General features: G+C 40.6%; 1 protein-coding gene across 1 annotated transcript in view; it reads left to right on the top strand.

The window, feature by feature from the left end:
* Positions 1-19387, top strand: part of MGAT4D (MGAT4 family member D) — a 78812-nt gene that overhangs the window by 36483 nt on the left and 22942 nt on the right. The window contains exons 2-8 of the mRNA XM_019534378.1: positions 598-759; positions 1276-1416; positions 2580-2713; positions 6796-6842; positions 9154-9267; positions 10552-10627; positions 18859-18970. Of these exons, the coding sequence (XP_019389923.1) occupies positions 598-759; positions 1276-1416; positions 2580-2713; positions 6796-6842; positions 9154-9267; positions 10552-10627; positions 18859-18970 (786 nt within the window). The remainder of the gene's footprint in view (positions 1-597; positions 760-1275; positions 1417-2579; positions 2714-6795; positions 6843-9153; positions 9268-10551; positions 10628-18858; positions 18971-19387) is intronic.

Raw genomic sequence — 19387 nt, 5'->3', positions numbered from 1 at the left:
AATGGCACCTAAATTGAAGCTGAAGGTAGGCTTTTAAGTCTGGCGAAAAGCAAGATTTCTGAAATACTTTCTTCGGCATGTCCTGTGGCCTAGCTCAGGCAGTTCCCCATTTAGCAAGCTAGATTTTATAAGTCCTATTCCAAACCACCCCCTCCTTAGTGTCACCACACCTAATTCCATTTCTACATCTGGCCCTTAGTGTTTTTCTGCTTAAGGTAAGTCATACGCATTAGGGAAACACAGTGGAGTTTTTCTCCTTTTCACCAATCAGCAAGGAAACTTATGGTGTGTTGTGTTATTTTTCTTATCAGGGAAGTAGTTTATAAAATTTGAATCAAGTAGTAATTTACTTGGTGCCTTCATCTGCTTTATTAGGGTTATGGTATAATTTACTTGAACCATAAATGTACAAAAAGCTGAAAAACCATAAATATACAGACAAACCTTGAATTTGCAGTAAACCTTGTGTTACAAGTTTTTTATTTCCTGTGCTTACTGTTTTCTTCATGTATTCTTCCCTAATGCCCTTTATTCTTGAACTCCAGTTTGCCCCCATATATGGTTAATCTCTGAAGAAATAATTTGCACTTGTTACAGGAGATGATCTACACAAGTACCAAACTGAGTTTTTGGAACTTCGTCAAAGACTCTTGTATGCTGAAAAAGAAAATAAAAAGAGATCTAAAGAGCTGAGCAGTGCCCTGGATGAAATTAAACGTGTTGTTGAAAAGAGAGAAAACTCTACAGGAAATCATACAGGTTTGTGGTCAGAAAAAGTTTTTGCCTGAAGAGCTTAAAGTTTTATATGCTGAGGCATCATTCACTATTATCAATGGAAATAAGTTCTGTGTATGTCTGCGTGCAAGCATTTGCAAGACTGGGACATTACATTGGAAACCTTGTAAGGCAGGGCTGTCTCAGCATGTGTTGGTAGAATGTCTAGCACAGTAGGGCCCGAATCTGATCAAGGTCCCTAGGTGTAACTGTACCATGATAATAAATTCATGTGAGCTTATTCCTGAAGTCTGCTGGAGACACTTGGGAAGCTTATATGATGTTTGAAAGATCTGGCATATACCTTCTACAGTGAACAGAAAAGCTAATCATTAATTCCCACAAAGAAGAATTTTTATTTGACCTACAGTACTCTCTAATAATATGACTCATGTTTAAATTGTGTGTGTTGTAATATGCTATGCTTTTATTTGAGGAAAATATCTGAGTACTGATCTCAATCCTCTTGTGCTGGCCTTTTGTATATGTCTTTTTTTAAAGATGATACAAGGTGGAACGTATTAAATCTCACCAGTAAACTCTTCATGCATCTTGCAAACATGTACTACTACCTACCTCACCTCCAGGAGCATGAAGATAGCCTGCGCCCCAATGTTGTCATTAGTCAAGGGAGAACCGGAGGTAAGAATTAAAGGCTTGCTTTTGGGGCTTGCTTTTTCACCTTAAACACTGAGGTATTGTTTTGGGAATTGTTGTAGCATTTACTGTTTTAATATGTTATCTGTTTCTATTACTTATCTTGTTTTTATTATAGGCCATCCCAGGCTTCATTTTTTTGGTGGGGTGGAGGTGGGAGGGGAGAGAGTAAAAAATAAAAGGGACATGCCCATTTTATAATTTTTTAAGTTTGGCCTACATAGTGTGAGATTTCTGTACTATTACCATACAGCCATTGTAAAAAAAAACATTGGGTTGATTACTCTGAGCAATATCTTGTCAATGATTTCAAGGCAGAACTCCCCACTGAAATCTGAGGGAGGGCCTCTGCTTAAAATTGTTTCTACCTTTGTAATCTTTGGCAGTGACTAATTCAGTTTCTGAAATATTAATATCTCCCATACTGAGAGATACAGTACTGAGTAAGTAATTTGCTCAGCACTTCCTGTGAGAAAGTCGCTTGCCCTCTAGATTAGTGGCAATTTAATATCTCATTATTTACATCTTACCAAATCTATACCAAGAACTAATGGTTCTCTCTCAGAATTACTGTGTCTTCAGAAATCAGGTGCAGCCAACCATAAGTTTGCCAGAGGTACAAGTGTTTCTAAATACGCAAAACTGCTTACAAATGCAATGTAGACCCAGCATTTAATATAAAAATGACAATATCTGCAACAAAATTTCTCCTCGTCATGCACAATATACCATATGGCACAAAAAGTCTATCAAACTTCTATAGAAACATTAACTGTGTCAGTTAATTATATCAGGCAGTGAATTTCTATGTTTGATTATTCTTTTCTAGTATAATAGCTCTTATTTTGTGTGTTCACTTACTCATTGGGAACTCAAAATCAAAATGCTACTAAAGCTCCTGTTTTAGTGGATCCCAATCCATGGGTTGGGGACAACAGGTTGCCCCCAAGAGCTTCTGACATTTATCACTGCCACAAGAATTTAAATAATTAAATCAGAGGTTGACAGGGACAGTAAAGTGTAATTTCCCTCCCCACCCCCAGTGTGTTACTTGACCAGTATTGCTTCCCATGGACCATCAAACGTCAAGGACTACTGCTGTATGTATATGACTTGAGATGACATGATTTTAACTTTTGTGTTTGCAGTCTCCCTAGTGATGGGTATTCCTACTGTGAAAAGAGAAAAACAAAGTTATCTGATCGACACGCTGAATTCTCTTTTCTTTGATGCATCTGAAGAGCAGAAAAATGATTGTGTAGTGATTATCTTTGTAGCAGAGGTGAGTTAGTATGGAAAAAGTGCTTATAGTAATAACAAGATAATGTGGAAATCCATGTTTGACTATAGTTCTGTAGGAGATATTTCAATATACTAGTAACCACAGTTTTTAAAAGGAATTTTTTATGCAAGCCAAATGTGGGAAAATGTTCCTTTTTTCTAGTTAAGGACTAGTTAAGTGATCAGGAGTTAGATTTTGTAGAGAATCCTATTAAATTCATTTCTAGAGACTGATATAAGACAACCTTAGAGTATAACAAATGCAGTTTATGACAAATGCCCACTTTTAGCAAGCTCAACAGCAATGACTGATTTTTTTTTTCATTATTACATAGCTAATTGACCTACCCTATTGTAGCAAACACTCTTTTAATTAGCTGTTCTCATAGTCATAACGGAGATTCATTTTGAGGTTATGCTATATTTCTTTGCAATGATTTTGGCAATTGTAATATTTCCAAATTACATGCTAATCTAGACTTGTTAGTGGTCAGGACCTTGGTCTTCTCATGTAGAAAACAACTAATAAAAGGATGCTACAGGAAAAAAAACTGTCACGTGGTACTCTCAAAACCTCTAGCTGTGCTTGCACTTAAAGAAAAGCATATACTCCATTTTGTCTGTTAGCACAAATTATTTTAGTAGTACAATTGAAGAGAAAGTACTAAAGTTCCATGGAACCTGAAAAATACAGACCTTTTACCAAATCTGAAAGAAATACAGGCCCTTTATCTGTCCTTTGGGCTTATGCCCTACTTTGTGCTTACTGGTATTTTACAAGGTGCCTGATACCTGCTTTTTAAATAGCCTTTTTTTCCTAGAAAAATAATATACACTTCTTGTAAATAAACATCTCCTGTTTGAAAAATGACACTGCATAATTTATGTTTTTAAGATTAAAAATAGTTTTCCTCTCCTTGAATGTCTTGGTTTTACTGCAAAATACTTAGAGCCAGTAAGCTTCCCCAACATAAGTGTATAATCTAGCAGCAGCTACTTGTGGACTGATACTGCTGGTTGGGAGACTATTTAAGCACACTATCTAGCTCTTATGCTTCCTTTTAACAACTGCTTCCTCACTGGATGATTTATTATGTGGCAAAATAGCATTTAGCCTTTTAGTTCAATCAAGATTGTAGCTGTTCAGACTATAAATAATACTTAGATTGTACTTTACTTTATCAAGATTAAAACTGAATCCTGACACCACCTTCTGGTTTTGATAAGTAGACAGGCCCAATTTGCTGACTATTTTTCCTGGACAGCTGAACTTGCCTTGGGTTTACACTGCATTATGCATTCTGAATGAGTTAGTCTTTAAGATGACACCTTGCCTTGCCTTCTGTCTATCTTACATTGTGGTAGGTCCTAGTAGAGAGTCTTGGTGGCAAAAGCTGTGCCAGTTTGCAGCAGAAGGACGGAATAGGCAGAAAAGTCCATTGTTGAGAAGAAGTAACATTTGTTATAAAGGAGATGTGTCGGGACAGCTGATGAGTGTATCTATTCAATGGCTCCCCTCAGAATGCCTACAAATCTTCAGTTGTGAACAAAAGTAATTTTTTCAAACCCTGTGATAGAAATCTTTGCCAGCAGTGAGTGCTGATTGGTGCTTTATATCATAGTACCTAAAAGGAGTGCAGTTGTGTGCTATGCCTTCAAAAGGCACAGCCTAGGAAAGGGGGGGTGGTTTTGGGGGCATTGCAATGCAGGTGCAGCCCAGCTGCTTTTGGGGAGTAGCTTCATACAGGATTGTTGTCACGCTGCAGCCTTGCCCCCAAACACTCCCATCTGTGAAGTTTGCAAGGTGTCCTACAGAATGTGTCGTACTGGAAGGTGTCCTTACAGTCGATTTGCATGATGCTTGCATGAGCAGAGCTCTCCTCAGCACATCCAAAGAGCTTCTCTGGTCCCCTTGTGCTACTATAGCAGCACATAGGGGCCAGAGTTGAACAGAGCAGGAGGGGGTAATTCTTCAGTGGACCAAATCTAAAGGGTGACATGTCTTAAGATGCAGCAGTAGCATAATAAGGGGATAGGAACTGGGGCACTAGCCCTTGTCACTGCCCCAGAAAGTGGAGGGGGAGAAGATAGGGGTGGTTCAAAAAGAGCACTAGTGGTAGCACAACAGCTACTGACACTGCCTTGTGCACAGCTACTGCCTGGGGTGCTCAAGCACCCAGTTAGGCCTCTGGGACAAAGTATCTTAGCTGATCAAAGCAGCTCTAGCAGAGCAGGTTCTAATGTAACTCAACAAAATAACATAAGTCTAAGAGGGTATTAAAGTTGCCAGTGTAGCTGTCTCTCTTGTTGACCTTAGCATAAGTTATATTTTCTTTATTTATTGCTGTTTTAGTATATATTTAATTAAGTTAAGTTATAGTTTTGTTTTTAAATAATGAACTCCAAACTGCTTGAAGGATCTCCATATTTTCATAGATCTTTAAAATCTAACTTAAAGCTTGTTAAAACCCAATGTTTTCCATACTAAGACTGTTAATTTTGACACTGCAGCAATGGAAAAAAAAATCTGCCATTTTAATTGACAAACTAAATGCCATCAGTTTGTATTAGGAGAAAATGCCTGTTAAGAGCTTTGGATATTGTTAGCCTAGGGCAAGGATGCTTTACTTGGATTTTCTTACCAACAACAGGCCTGAGTTCATCAAAAAGCCGTTAGGCCTTTTTTTAAATCTCTATTGAGAGCTGGAATAGAATATATTTACCTTTGCTGTAATTAGAGGCTGTAGACAGATTGGCCCAGATCAATGCTTGCTTGCAGAAATGAAGAGTCTGGAAAGTCTGAAACATAAACTAAAGATCAGTATAAATGTAAATAAAGCATCTATGATTTATATATTCAAATATCATTAAAATAATGTCTATTTGGCCCCCTCTACACATTACAGGAACTGAACAGTTACCTGGTTAATGGCACAATTATCTGGAGACCAGCTACATGTGCAAAGTAGCTAGCACACCAGTAAAAAGTTCCAACCAGCTATAAAGTTAGACCTTGAAAATGTGTACTGTATAATTTTATACATTTATAGCTGGTTGCTATCAAGCTTTAATTTGCACATGTAACAGGGTTTCCACAATGGCTGGGAGCCCCATTAGCTGCCAGCCACTGGGGTGCATCATGCTGCAGGTGTGCACCATGCCCAGTGTAAAACCCTCAAGCCTTAGGGACCACAGCAACTGCAATTTCCGGGGTCTGGGAGTTTTATGCAACCCCCTGGATGCTGTGAATCACAGTTGCTGTATCCCTAGGACTGAGGGGGGGTATGAAACCCCCCAGATCCTGGAGATTTGTAGCTGCCAAGCTCCTTAGAGCTCCTGGCTGCAGAGAAACCCCTAGGGCCAGAAGATCTCCACAGGGGTTATCTCCCTCCCCACCCCAAGGGTGCAGGGAAACCCCCAGGGCCAGAGGATTGCCCTAGGGCAATTCCCTGCCCCCCCGCCCTGGGTATGCAAGAAACCGCCAGCGCCAGAGGAGAATCACAGTGATCCTTTGGCATCAGGTGTGTCCCATACCCCCAGGCTGACGGATTGCCCAGCAGTGATCTTCTAACCCCGGGGGTTTCCCTGTACCCCTAGGGCAGGGGGATCATCCTTATGATGATCCTCTGGTTTTCATGCACCCCAAGGCAGAGAAATCACCGCAGTGGAGATCCTCCAGACCTGGGGGTGTGTGGGGTGCCCCCATGGCTGGGAGCCCCCATCAACCAAGGTGCGCTTGCTTCTTACTGGTGCAGGGGAACTCAGGATTGGGCTCCTCCTGCACCAGCAGTAAGGTGTGATGCAGCAGTAAGGTGTGATGGGATCCAACGCGTAATCCCACAGTCACACCTCCTGCTCTGCACATTTGGTATGGCAGGAGACAAGATAGCATGAATCATGCATTAGATCCCATCACACTTTCCTGCACATGTAGAGGAGGCCTTAGTAAAAAACATTGTTCTATTTATTCTTGTCTGGATTTTTTAAAAAATTACATGTAGCTTTGTGTGTGACTACCTAAATCAGGTTGTTATTTAATACAAATATTAAAATCGAGTCAAATGAAATGTGAACTTTTTTTAGGTGAATGCAGAGTATGTTAACAGTATTGCAGAAGATGTTAGAACCAGGTAAGCTACATATCATGTAACTTTGAATGGCTTCTTGAATTTAAATTTTTAGATTAAAAATGTGCAGTATTTCAGCAGTAAACAACAAAAGTAAAAGTTGCTGAAATAATGCTATTACTCAATTGTGGAAATAAAATTAAACATAATAATGCATTTGAATATATTAGTGTGTACGACATTATATAAGTTCTAGGGAAGGGGAGTGACTATGTGTTTCCTTCCCTATTATTTTCTTGTAAAGGTTTTATTAGAGTGATCTATTTAATGAACCAATTGTATATTTGGGATAGGCTTAGACAAGCTTTCAAATACAAAACATTCTTCAGGAGGTTTTGCATTCGAAAATTTGTCTAACTCTATCCCAACTATGTAGTTGGTCCAATAAAAGATATCACCCTAAGAAATCCTAGCCTCTTACATAATTTCTGGATCATCACAGCTACCACATCACTCTAACACTACTTCTCATAAACACATTTTAACTCAGCAATTCTATTTTGCAATTTTAGTCTCTGAAAAATATCTACTGATTCTCCTTAGCTTGAGATTCCTTTCCCAGGAATTAATGTTAGAATCCAAGTACCTGAGTATGCATACACTGCATACCCACTTACCTCAGTGCCTTAAAATCTGCGGCTGTTGGTGTTGATATTTGTTATGTTACCCAAATTAGCATACAAAAAACACTTAGATAACTGTTTTACCTTTAGGGGTTGTGGGCCTGATTTCTGAAAAGCAAATTATTTCATTTCAGTGCAGTAATTTAGTTCTCTGTGCTGCTAGTAAATGATATGGACTGTGTGAATGGCTGAATTAAAGTATAACTGGGTGTCTTTACACAAAACCCTTAACTGCACATTAGGCTAATCTAATGCACAGTAAAGCATCAGCATCTACACATGCATGGGACTTACTGCACAGTAAATTAGGCTACTAGATTAATGTAGTGTATGTATAGATTCTGACCAGGAGCAAATTGCTTCCAGTCAGCCCAGGCAGCAGGGGGTATCATCCCGATCCCCATGTGGCTGGGAGAGCTGTCCCAGCAGATGGGACTGTTATGTCCCAGCCATGTGGAGATTGGGTCAGGACCTGATCTCCATGTAAATGGGATGCAGCAGTCCTGACTGTTTGGACAGCTCTCCCTGACCCCCTGGAGATAGGGACCAGCCCCAGTGTCCCCTGCCAGCCCCAGACTGGCACCCAGGGGAGCCTGGAGCTCCCCCTAGCTGCTGCTGCAGCGGGGCAGAGCACTGCAGGAGAAGCTCTGGAGTGAACTGCTCCTGTTGGGAGCAAATTTGCTCTCAGCAAGCACACATTCACATGCTTCTGCTTTCTGCAAAGAAAATTTAAGTGCATTAATTGCCCACCATCATGAAATTCTATTAAGGCTCGCATACCACCATATTCTTTGCCTGCTCTTATTCTGTTTCTTAGTAGACATTGGCAATACTATACACACTTAAAAAACAAAGTTTGTGCTTGAAAGTGACTAGCGCATTAGTTGTCTGCTAATGTGGTGCATGGACTGCAGATGCATGGACTAGTTGCATTATGAATAATATTGCATTATTAATACTGTCTTTTTAAGTATTGGTATGAAATTTGTAGTAGTCACTGAAGAAAAAATGTGTTGAACCTATGATTATACAATGAGTAATATCTTTTATTGGAAAAATAATGCCACATAATAAACAAACTTGTTTACAAATTGATTTATTATATATGTCATAATAGAATTGGTGTGTTATAGCTGTGATGGTCCAGGAAAAAGACAAGAAGCAAGGCTTTTTGGTGGTTTCATTTGACAAACTGTATAGCTGGGAGAGATGTTAGACAAACTTTCAGGAACAAAGAACCTGAAAAGGGCATTTGTTTCTGAAAATTTGTCTAACCTCTCTCCCAACTATTCAATTGGTCAAATAAAAGGTATCTCCAAAAAATCCTTGCTTTATGTATGTCTTGTAGAAATATCACTATAGCAATTCTTCCATTGTTGCTGTTATGCAGCAGCAGTCCATCTTTCTTCCAGCATCATACACTAATCAGTTTGATCTGTTTACTACTGTATCTATTTTAATAAAAAAATCCCATCTCTAACTAAAATGGTTATACTAGTAAAATGTTCAAGTTCATATTGAGCTCTGATATGGTTTTCAGTTGAGCTAAGATAAGTTTTTGAGCTAACGTGATTTTAAAAGCACACCTTTATGTCAACATAGTCATGGTCTTGACTGCCTGGGGATAGGTTCTGTGTCTACAGATTGCTATGCCAGTATTAAGGCCTTAGGTATTAATCTTTTCTTCACAGATTCCCTAATGAAGTGCAATCTGGAGTCCTTGAGGTGATTTCCCCTCCTGCTTCCTATTACCCTGACCTCTCCACTCTTAAGGAAACATTTGGGGACTCAAAGGAAAGAGTGAGGTAAGATAAGCTGTGTGAAAAATTTCTAAGAAAATTTTTCGCAAAGTAAAGAGTGAGGACTTTTGCAATTGTTAATAAACTGATAAGGTGTGATTTTTTCAGAGAAAAAAAGGCCTTCAAGTTCCTTGAAACCATTATTATTTCAGTGGATAGCAGTGCCCAACAGCTTCAAATAAAAGCTAGACTTTCTTCAGTTTCTCTACTACTCAAATACTTCTACACCTGGAAATCATACAGGTTTAGAATTGAATAGATAATACCAACAAAAAAAACCAAAAAAACTTTTTCACATTGTCCCCATTGTTATCTGACAGATAATGATTGCACTCTGTAATTCTGTACCTATCACCTTAGTTGGCCCTTAACTAACTAATGGCAGTTTGAGTGGGCTTAATTAAAATCCAGCTTACATTGTTGCTTTGATATTATAACTAATCACTTAACCAGTACACTTAACTAATAGCTGTTCATTCCTGGCAATATACGTGGTTCACTTGCTCCAAATTAATTAAAAGGAGGCAGGATTTGGTATCAAATATTAAAAAGTTGCTGTCAGTAAGCAACATTATACAGCATTGAAAAATTAATATATACACCTATTTTCAGATAGTAAAAGTGCATGTATTTCTAGCTTAGAAATATCAGGTACATGTAATTTGATACTTTAAATTAAGTCTTAACCTTATCAGATGTACCATATCTATTAACTTCGGAAATTTGTTCTACATGTAATTTTAAAAAAATATCTCTTACTCTAAAGTCTGGTCACTGATTACATAAACCTCAAATTTATTGGCAAAAAAGGTATTGCCTACTGTTCAGAGAAAAATCTAAATTGTACCACTAAGTCCATAATGAAGTTTATTAACCTGTGTCTATGTTGTTGACTAATATTGGCACTCTGTTTTACTGCACGTTGAAACACTTAGAGATTGTAATCGCACCAAATTTTGCTGGTCAGAATAAAACGAGAGGACTTCTTTAGGTCATCTGACCTAGATAAATTGGTTCGTTGATCAAGGGTTATTTGTTTATGGATTTTTTTTAAGAAATAAATTCAGACACCTCTTGAAAAAAACAGTATTTGCAATATGTTGAGTTTAGAGGAAATTTTAAAATAGTTTATTTAGATCAGCAAATTGTATTTTACCATCTTTCCTCTGATTTGGTTAACAATGAGTGGCAGTAGTACTTGAATCATACCTAGAGTGTTGTAATGGCTGTATTAATAACAACTCCATAAAACCCAGAGAAACCTTATCAGAATTTGCTGCTTATATTTAGGTGGAGAACTAAACAGAATTTGGATTATAGCTTTTTAATGCTGTATGCCCAACCTAAGGGAACATTTTATTTACAGGTATGTTTATATTGTCAATAAATAATTTCAATAAAAATGTACTGATTTTTAACTTCTACTAGTTAATTAGTTTTAAATATCATAGTAAAGATACAACTCTCCTGTGCTTTTAAGTATAAATGCCCATGCCCTTTTAAGATCAAGTTTGTTATATCCTCTTATCTGCATCTCTCAGCTATGCATTATTTGATCAACTTCACTTGTAGCTTTCTAATACTTTTAGGGCTGAATAATAATTGATTGCAAATCTAACCAACCCATTAACAGCTTTTTGCTAGCGTTTTAGTAGAGTTCTTTCTTGTTGTATGTATGGAAAGTGTGTTTTGTAGCTCCAGATAATAGCCCAGATAGAACACAAACTTGCAAAGGATTTTTCCAAATGGGAAAATAGGTACTTGTATATGTCATTAAAGCAAGCTGCCTGGGTCGGGTAGGGAGACTAAACTACAGAATCCAGAGAGCAATGTTTGCAGAAGGTAGATGGATTTGGAGTTTGGATCCAAAGAAGCTCTCAAAAAGTTCAGTGTATACTTTAGTGTGTGTCCAGAAAGCTGGCCAGTTAGCTATTTGTAGGGCATTGTACCGTTTTCATTGTTACAACCTCAGCATGTTACACAACAACTGTATTCCAATAGTACTGAACTAACCAAAACTAAAAATAACAGAGATTGTGATGAGAGAGAAACAAAACCCAGGTAAGAATAGCAGTTAGAAGACAAGTTTACTTCCATTTAGTGTTTGCTAGGCTCAGCTGGAGAGGAGAGGTTCTAAAACTCCCAGAATGATGTTATTCAGTTGTTTCCACACATGAGGAGGGAATTGAAAAAAGGAATGAGGTGCCCTCAATTCCTTGATGGATCCTGGAAGTATGGAGGAGGAGGGAAGTCTTAGTTATGTAGCAGCATGACTGATCCCAAAGAAGGGCTGCTAGTTTTTCCTGGAGCTACTATTGGCTGAGTCCAGCATTTTCAAAACCTTACAAATGACTTGGGAGTAGAGCTAGCCAGAAACCAGAATACCTATTCCACAGGAGATTACAAAATGATAAGTTTCTTCAGAATTTTTTTTTATCTTTGACATGTCCCCAGTCCACCCTTTTTATATGGTCTGCCCCTAGTATTCTACACAGGCCACTGCTTCTGGTGTTGGTGTTTCCAAAACTTGTGGGGTGCATTGGCAACATCTCAGGAGCGGAACCATGGTTTGCTTTTCCTGCCAACCTTGTTGGTCAGTTGTTTAGAAGCCCCATGATTTCATGAGAAAGTTGCATCTGCCAAAACCCACTCTCAATCTGTTCAGGCTCTGCCATGTGTGCCATTTGTAACTGGAGCCAGATACTAACTCCCTATTTGGGTAATTGCTCACCAGCTCCATTCAACAGTGGAACCTAGTTTCTCCCATTCTTTTTGCCAGAAGGTAGTTCTGGCTGATTCCAAGAATTTTGGTCAATGGTATGGTAGAGGACCAAAAAAACCTATTTTTCAATGAGAGAGAATGGTGTGCTGGTTGATTTCATAGATTTTATAGACATCAGGGCTGGAAGGGACCTTGGGAGATCATCGAGTCCAGCCCCCTGCCCGAAGGGCAGGAAGTCAGCTGGGGTCATAGGATCCCAGCAAGATAAGCATCCAGTTTACTCTTGAAGGTGTTCAGTGTAGGTGCTTGAACCACCTCCGCTGGCAGACTGTTCCAGACCTTGGGGGCTCGGTGAGGGAGGATGTGGGGCTGGAGCAGGGGTGGGCACTCCCAGCTGGGGTGACGAGTGGAATGAAGCAATGGGCAACTCGTCCAGGGGGAGGAGGGCTGGTCCCCACTTCTGTGCACATCCACAGAGGACGTATGGGGGGCATGTGCACTCCAGATTTGTGCGTGGGGCTTGGGGCCAGGGGCTACTCCGGCCTCTTCCCACCATGGGGGGGAGGGGCCAGGGCTGCGCTTGGGGTGGATGGAGGCAAGGCAGGTGGTGGCAGTGCTGGAAGGGGGGCTATGGCAAATTTTGAGGTGGCTGTAGCCCCCACAATAACCTCACCCTCCCAGTCCTGCTGCTGCCTGCCCCAAGCATAGCCCCAGCCCAGTCCCTTTGCCAGGAAGAGGCTGACACAGCCCCGACCCTGAGGCTGCAGCAGGCAGCCCACCCTTGCCCTGCACAGAAATCCAGGGGGCGTGAGCCCCTGATGCCTCCCCTGGGGGTGCATGCAGCAGCGGGAGCCACCTCCCCCTGCAGTCCCCTCCCCACCCTCTCCCTCAATCTCAGATGAAACACCCAGAGCTCTGTCCCACACCCCACCCTGCCCTGGCCGGGCAGAGCCTGCATCTGCACCTGCCCCAACTCCACTCCCTCCCTCATGGGTTTATGACCCATATTCCATTTTAATGGTCTTAATGTTCCACTAATCATGGTATCCTTTCTTCAGCAGTTTTATGGACAAAGTTGCAATTTAGCTATTTCTGGTCTCTCTTCTCGTATTTCACAGCCCTGCAGACTGTTTTGACAGTCCTAGAGCTGTCCTTGAAGTCTAATCTTCAGCAGCAGCTACAGTTTTAGTTTGTGGGTGAGCAACCAAGAGTTGCTGACAATTCAACTATGAAAGAGTAGTATTTAGCTTTTAGAATATAAGCTAAAGACTGTTGCTTTTGCCTGAGCAGGAAGGAAGGGTGAATGAGCTGAAGATTAGGCTCTGTATTGTATGTAGCCATAACTCTGGAAAAATCTTTTTTTCTTCATTCTGCCTTCCCAAAAATAAGGGGGGGCGTCTTATTTGGGTGTGCATGATATGTGAGGGAATTATAGTATTTCTACTTTTAAAATATACTTTCAGAAATGTTTTGACCATTTCTACTCACAAGTTGAATGCTGATTTTTAAATATGTTGCAGGTATTTATGGGTCTAAGTGTCAATGACAATCAGTGAGACATTGTTATTGTTGTTCCTAAGAGTTATTAGAAAATAATGCTAAGGCTCCTAAATTACTGTGTATTTTCAGAAAATGTTACCCAAGCATTTTAGGCACATTAGAATTGTGATAATTTGTTCTTCTTACACTCCTCCTCCCAGTGTTAGTGCATAATGATGACAACAATTTTTCACCTTTCTTTAAGGATAACTACATGTCTTCCATTATCCACGAAATCTTAAGATCTGGACTGTGTCATGTAGACTGAGCCCTGAGTTCACAAAGTGCAGTAATCCTTACACCTGGATTATATTTTAGGACTTAACTGCAGGGTTTGAAGAGACTTTGTCCCCTTCTCTCTGGCCTCCCCAATCTCCAGTTCCTTCCCCAGCATAGACTGTGACCTGTACAGAGAGGCTTTCATAGAGTCCAGTTATCAAGCTGGGTAAAATGGTGACATAGAGGCATCTCAGGTCCTATTCCAAGTATGGATATAGTGTGAATGCTCTAGGTCACTATTTAGAAAGCTTTATAACAGTGTGGAGCAAAAGCTCTAAAATGCTCACTTCAGTGCTATATTAGAAACATTTTAGAATGAAATTAAAGGTTTTCTGACGCTTGCTGACACCTAAAAGTGTGTTTAGTATTGTGGAGAAAACCAAAAACTTGGACAGCTTTTATATTACAGCATTTTTATAAATGGTATCATTTTGGTAATTATAGATTTCTGAAATTCAATTTAAGAGTTAGATTTAACATGTCACCTAAATCCTGACTTCAACAAAACACACAAACACGCTTTTAAGTGTATTACTGAATGAGAGACTAGGCAAGTAGCTTTCTGAAGTGTATTGAAACCAATTAGCTTACATTAGGAATGGATTTGGGCTATTGACTGACTAAAAATAACCACTTGGAAGATGATAATAGGCACTAATATATGTTCGGGCATGTCTTCTAGTTTGAGCTTCCATATGTGATAAGCTATTACCTCTTCATTTCTGCTCCTCTGTTTGGTAATGTCTTTGTTAATCAATATGATTGAGAGAAGTTTACAGACAGTTGGATCATTTTTGCTGTTAACTGTTCACTATAGTCCATAAGAGCCCCATGGGACACTTGTAATAATAGGAGCACCAGGATAATGGGGTTTTAAGGCAACCATTAAAGCAGGCAATGATATCATTTCATAGCTAGAAGGAGATGCAATTATTCTCTGGGTCCATTTACACTTGTACATGCTGAGGTAATTACTCATTTTCAAAGCTGAAAGCATCTTTAAGAAGCTCAGTTACAACTGTTGTTGGGAAGTGTTTTCTATCGACACTCAAGGGAATGAAAATGAAAGCATTAAAATGACAGCAGACCGCAGCAGCATCATCCAGAATTTGTTATCAACTCAAAGTTATTTATTTGAAATCCTGTTCTGCTTTGCTGTTTGTAACATATCTGCCATCTCACAATTTCTTTTTCTGTTTAGTGTGATTACCTTCAACATTTTGCCTGGTAGTAAAGAAAACCAGTAGGAATAACCTGAACCTCAGTCCATTTAACTAAAGGAGATCTTGCGTAGAATAATTAGTAAACCTCATACAACTGAGATCATTTGGAAGACAACTATATATTAAGGCTGTTCAGTGATAGCAGGAAACACATTAAAATGTATCTATACATAGTTCATTAGAGAAGAAAATGCAGTTTGTATTTTAATTCCCAATTATATTTTTACTACAGTGTCACTATATGCTTATGTATGAACTGGGATTTTAACTTTTCTAATGCTCTTTGGACCTGACCAGAAGCCCATAAAAAAAGTCTTTTAGTTGATTTTGGTAGGCTTTGATCAAACCCTTAATTTGCAGGGTTTCTGAAAATGTGTCACTAGCTGTGTGTTTCTAAATGTGCAACTTATTTTTCATACACATTAAAATAAAAAAGTATCCTGTGGAGTATGTTGCAGCTGGACATCTTGGGGGACAAATAGTACTTTTGCATTGTTTTAAATATGATAAATATATTGAAATATTTTAAAACAAGTGTGAAAAAGTGAACTACTTTCCTAATTGAAATCTGAACAACATCCATTTTCTATTTTTTTTACCGTTTTTTTTTTTGATTTGCCAAAAAATCACATTCTGAAGGCCCATTTTCTGTTTTGCCATTTGTATAATCCATGTTCCCTCACTCTTGTGAATGGGCTAATGAATAAAGGAGAATATACATGTATCCATGTGCTTAGTTTCCCAGAAGGCAACCCTAGCAACTGGATTATGCAATCTGAGGCCCTCCTCTTTGCCTTCACCTCCAAGTTTCTTGAGCAGGCACAGTATAACTATTGCACTGGCTTAGTTTCTTCAAGTAAGATAAAAATATTTCAGGACTGAAAGCTGAAGTCGAGTGAATTCAAATTAGAAAATGGACACAATTTTCCTTAGCAGTAAAGGGGATTTTCCACTGGAACAAACTAGCAAATTTGTCTTCAGGTTAAAACTGGATGCCATTTTAGAAAATATGCTTCAGCTGAACGTAAGTTGTTGGGCTCAATACAGAGCAAACTGGACAAAACTTAATGGGTCATGAACCGAAGTGGCCTCATATTAGAGTGGTGGTCCTTCTGGCTTTCAGTGCTATGGATCTAGAATTCCTCCTGGCCTACTTTCTTTACACTGCACAAACAGGCTTTTAATAGCAGGGTAAATCACAGGGTTTCTTGTATATCCTTGTCTTTTATGCTGTTTTGTGACACTTAATGGTCTTTCTTCCTTTTGAGTTTAGCATATTTTCTTGGTTTTCTCATTCCTTCAGTGTCCCTTTGGGTGCTTTTCTTTTTTACTTACTCTCTCATTTAATCAACACTTTCCCCTTGCCTCTTTGGTCTTCTTTGTTTACATCCTGCCTTTTTTGGCAGGTGTGCCACAAATTAAGCCTGTGCCCTTTCCAAATGCCACTCCAATCCCCTTCTGCTGCCCAATCTGCTGCTTTGCTTTCTGCTCCCTGCCCTATCTCCCACTGTGTGCTCCCTGCCCCCTCCGTGGTCAGAGAAGCTGCCACACACATAGGCAGCCACTGTGCCACTTGTGGCATGCATGCCACAGGTAAGCTACTCCTTCTCTAGATAATCTCATTAGGTCATTTGGTTTCAGTCCCTTGCAAATTTATTTCTCCATTACATAACTATTTCCTTAAATCAAATCCTGCATCTCATTTTGTCTCTGTCAAGCTGATGACATGGCCAAATCAGAATTCCTTCCCTTCCCTTGCAAACCTCCTCGCTTTCTCTTTCACTATTGACAACAATCATTTCCCCCAGTCCACAGCATTTGAAACTCCATTCCTTGTTCCATATGTCCAAATCACACACACATACAATTGTTGCTTTCCCTTCAATAGTTCTATGATCCATAATGTATTTGTTTCACTTCGGTCAGATCTCTTACTTAGGCCCTTGTTCTTTAGCCTTGACAACTCTAACATCTCCTGGCCTCAAATATTCACTTTTTGTTTCTACAACAAGACTATGCAAAATGCAACTGAGAGGCTTCTCTATGCTTGTTGAGGTGATGTCACCAGTCTTATTTTGAATTCTTTCCTTGGCTCATCAGATTTAAGCTTTATTGCACCTTTCAAAGGTCTACTTTCTTCTGACCTTTGTTGAGCTTCACAATGCTTCTTCCCTGGCACCATTAATGTTTCTTGCAGTATCCGACTATTTGTTAGCTTTCTGTGTAACTGCTTCCCTGCTTTCTCACGTTACCATGGAGGTATGGTACAGCGTACCTTGGCCCATCTCCCCAGCCAGACATCAGGTCCACGAGTCCTCTGTGGTTCAGTGGTAGAATCCTTGTCTACCACACAGGAGACCTGGGTTTGATTACCAGACACTTATACAACTACAGCCATGGAGGCACCAAACGTCTGGACTCAGTCTGGTCTTTGGATTCTGTCTCAGTGGCCTAAAGAGAGGATGGAAGGTCTGGGTAGCCTCCACTCCTCCAAAAATTCCTGCCCAGGCATATGCATCCATGGCCTGGGTGGCCATGGTGCATACACCATGATCCAAGAGGATTAACGGTTGCCACCACATCAGGTCTGCATTCAAAGTTGATTGTAAAGATCCACTTCTGTCATGGTGCTTAGTGACTAGCACTGATTAAAATATCAGTGGGCTATTACTGTTTCCTTTACCTTTGCCTCTTTTTTTTCTTGTTTGCTTGTTCTTAAACTGACAGATATTCAAGCCAGTTTTTGAGTATCTGGAAAGTGCCTAGTCCAGGGATGGGCAGTTATTTTGGCTGGAGGACCACTTTAGGAATTTGGGTGAGCTGTTGTGGGCTGGTGAAGGTGGGTGCTGACCCGCCCTGGCATAGCAGGGATGGGACAGGGGCAATTGATACAATCCGGCCCAGGCCGTCTGCCCCGCACCCACTACTGGGGACGCTGAATGGTGCGGGTGGGCAGGGTCTCAATGGAGGCCGACTGGAACCCCTGCAGGCAGAGCACACTCGGCTGGGCAGATGTGAAGGGGCCATGAGTGGGCAGGGAACAGCATCTGGGAGCAGAATGGGTGGGTGGAGGCTGGGATTGTGAAGGGGTGATAGTGTGGGACCAGGGCTCGGGGCAGAGTCATGATCCACTCCCCACATCAAAGGGATGTGTGGGGAGCAGACCATAGTTCTGCCCCGGGCCCCAGCCCTGCATTGTCACTACCCTGTGATCCTGGCCAGCCTGTCCTGCTCCCAGACCCTGCCTCCTGCCCACCCATGGCCCCATCTCATTTGCCCAGCCAAGCATGTCCTGCCTGTGGGGGTTCTAGTCAGTTTCAATGGAGACCTTGCCCCGATGCCCTCAGTGGTAGGTACAGGGCGGATGGGCTGGGGTGTCCAGATAGTTGGTCCAGGTCTGGGAGTGCAGGGGCTGATGGGAAATGGAGTGTGGCCATCATGCTGCACTCTTGGGGGTGGTGGGACCGCCACACTCCACAGCCCTCCACTCCTTCCCCCACCCCTGTGCCTGGACTGGACTGACCAGGGGCAAGGACCCCAGCATAGGCCAAATAAAATCCTTTGGCAGGTCAGGTTTGGCCTGTAGGCTGTATTTTGCCCATCCCTAGCCTAGTTTATTACAGGCAGTTCTGTATACAAATATTTAATCAGTGATTCTCAGATAGGGATATCTATAGACACGTAGCCAAATTACCAGCATGTCTGGTCATATGGTGCATCCCCAGTTACTTGCTTTACAATAATAACATGATAAAAACATAATTTATACATGCAAAGACCACTACAACCTCTGTAAGAAGTCAGAATATCAGTTTCACTTTTATTTTTTTCCAGCTGGAAGATGACATTATAGCCAAACCACAGTATATTCAGTCAGTAAAAAGCTTCGCTCTTAAACAGTCTTCTGAATGGATGGTTCTTGAATTCTCCCAGCTTGGATTTATCGGTAAGTGTTATGGCATCAGCAACATAGGTTTAAATAAAGTTGTCTCAACCCTAAGAGGGCATCCTATAATTTCCCTGGTTCTCCAGGAAATGCTGTAACCACAGGCTGACTCCAAACCAATCTTAACCTTGCTAGTGTTTGGCACTGTTCTTTAGTGCAGGGTCTAATCAGTAGGCCTATGTGAAGCATCTAGTATTCACTTCAGATTCGGCTGATTCAGGAGACTGATTCAATTTGGTGATATGAATCTCTGTTCTAAATCGATTTGGCTGAATCTGATTCAGAGATTCGGCCACCACCGAATCTCTGAATCAAACAGGCCCCATCCCCCACCTGTTCTCTTAGCCCTGTCAGTGGCTGCCTTGCCCAGCCCCAGTATCCTGGCTCTTTAAAAAAAATAAAAATAAAAACCCCGCA

Source organism: Crocodylus porosus, unplaced genomic scaffold (genome assembly GCF_001723895.1).
Source record: "Crocodylus porosus isolate Cpor-Errol unplaced genomic scaffold, CroPor_comp1, whole genome shotgun sequence".
Classification (NCBI taxonomy): domain Eukaryota; kingdom Metazoa; phylum Chordata; order Crocodylia; family Crocodylidae; genus Crocodylus; species Crocodylus porosus.
This window is presented reverse-complemented; position numbering and strand designations above follow the sequence as displayed.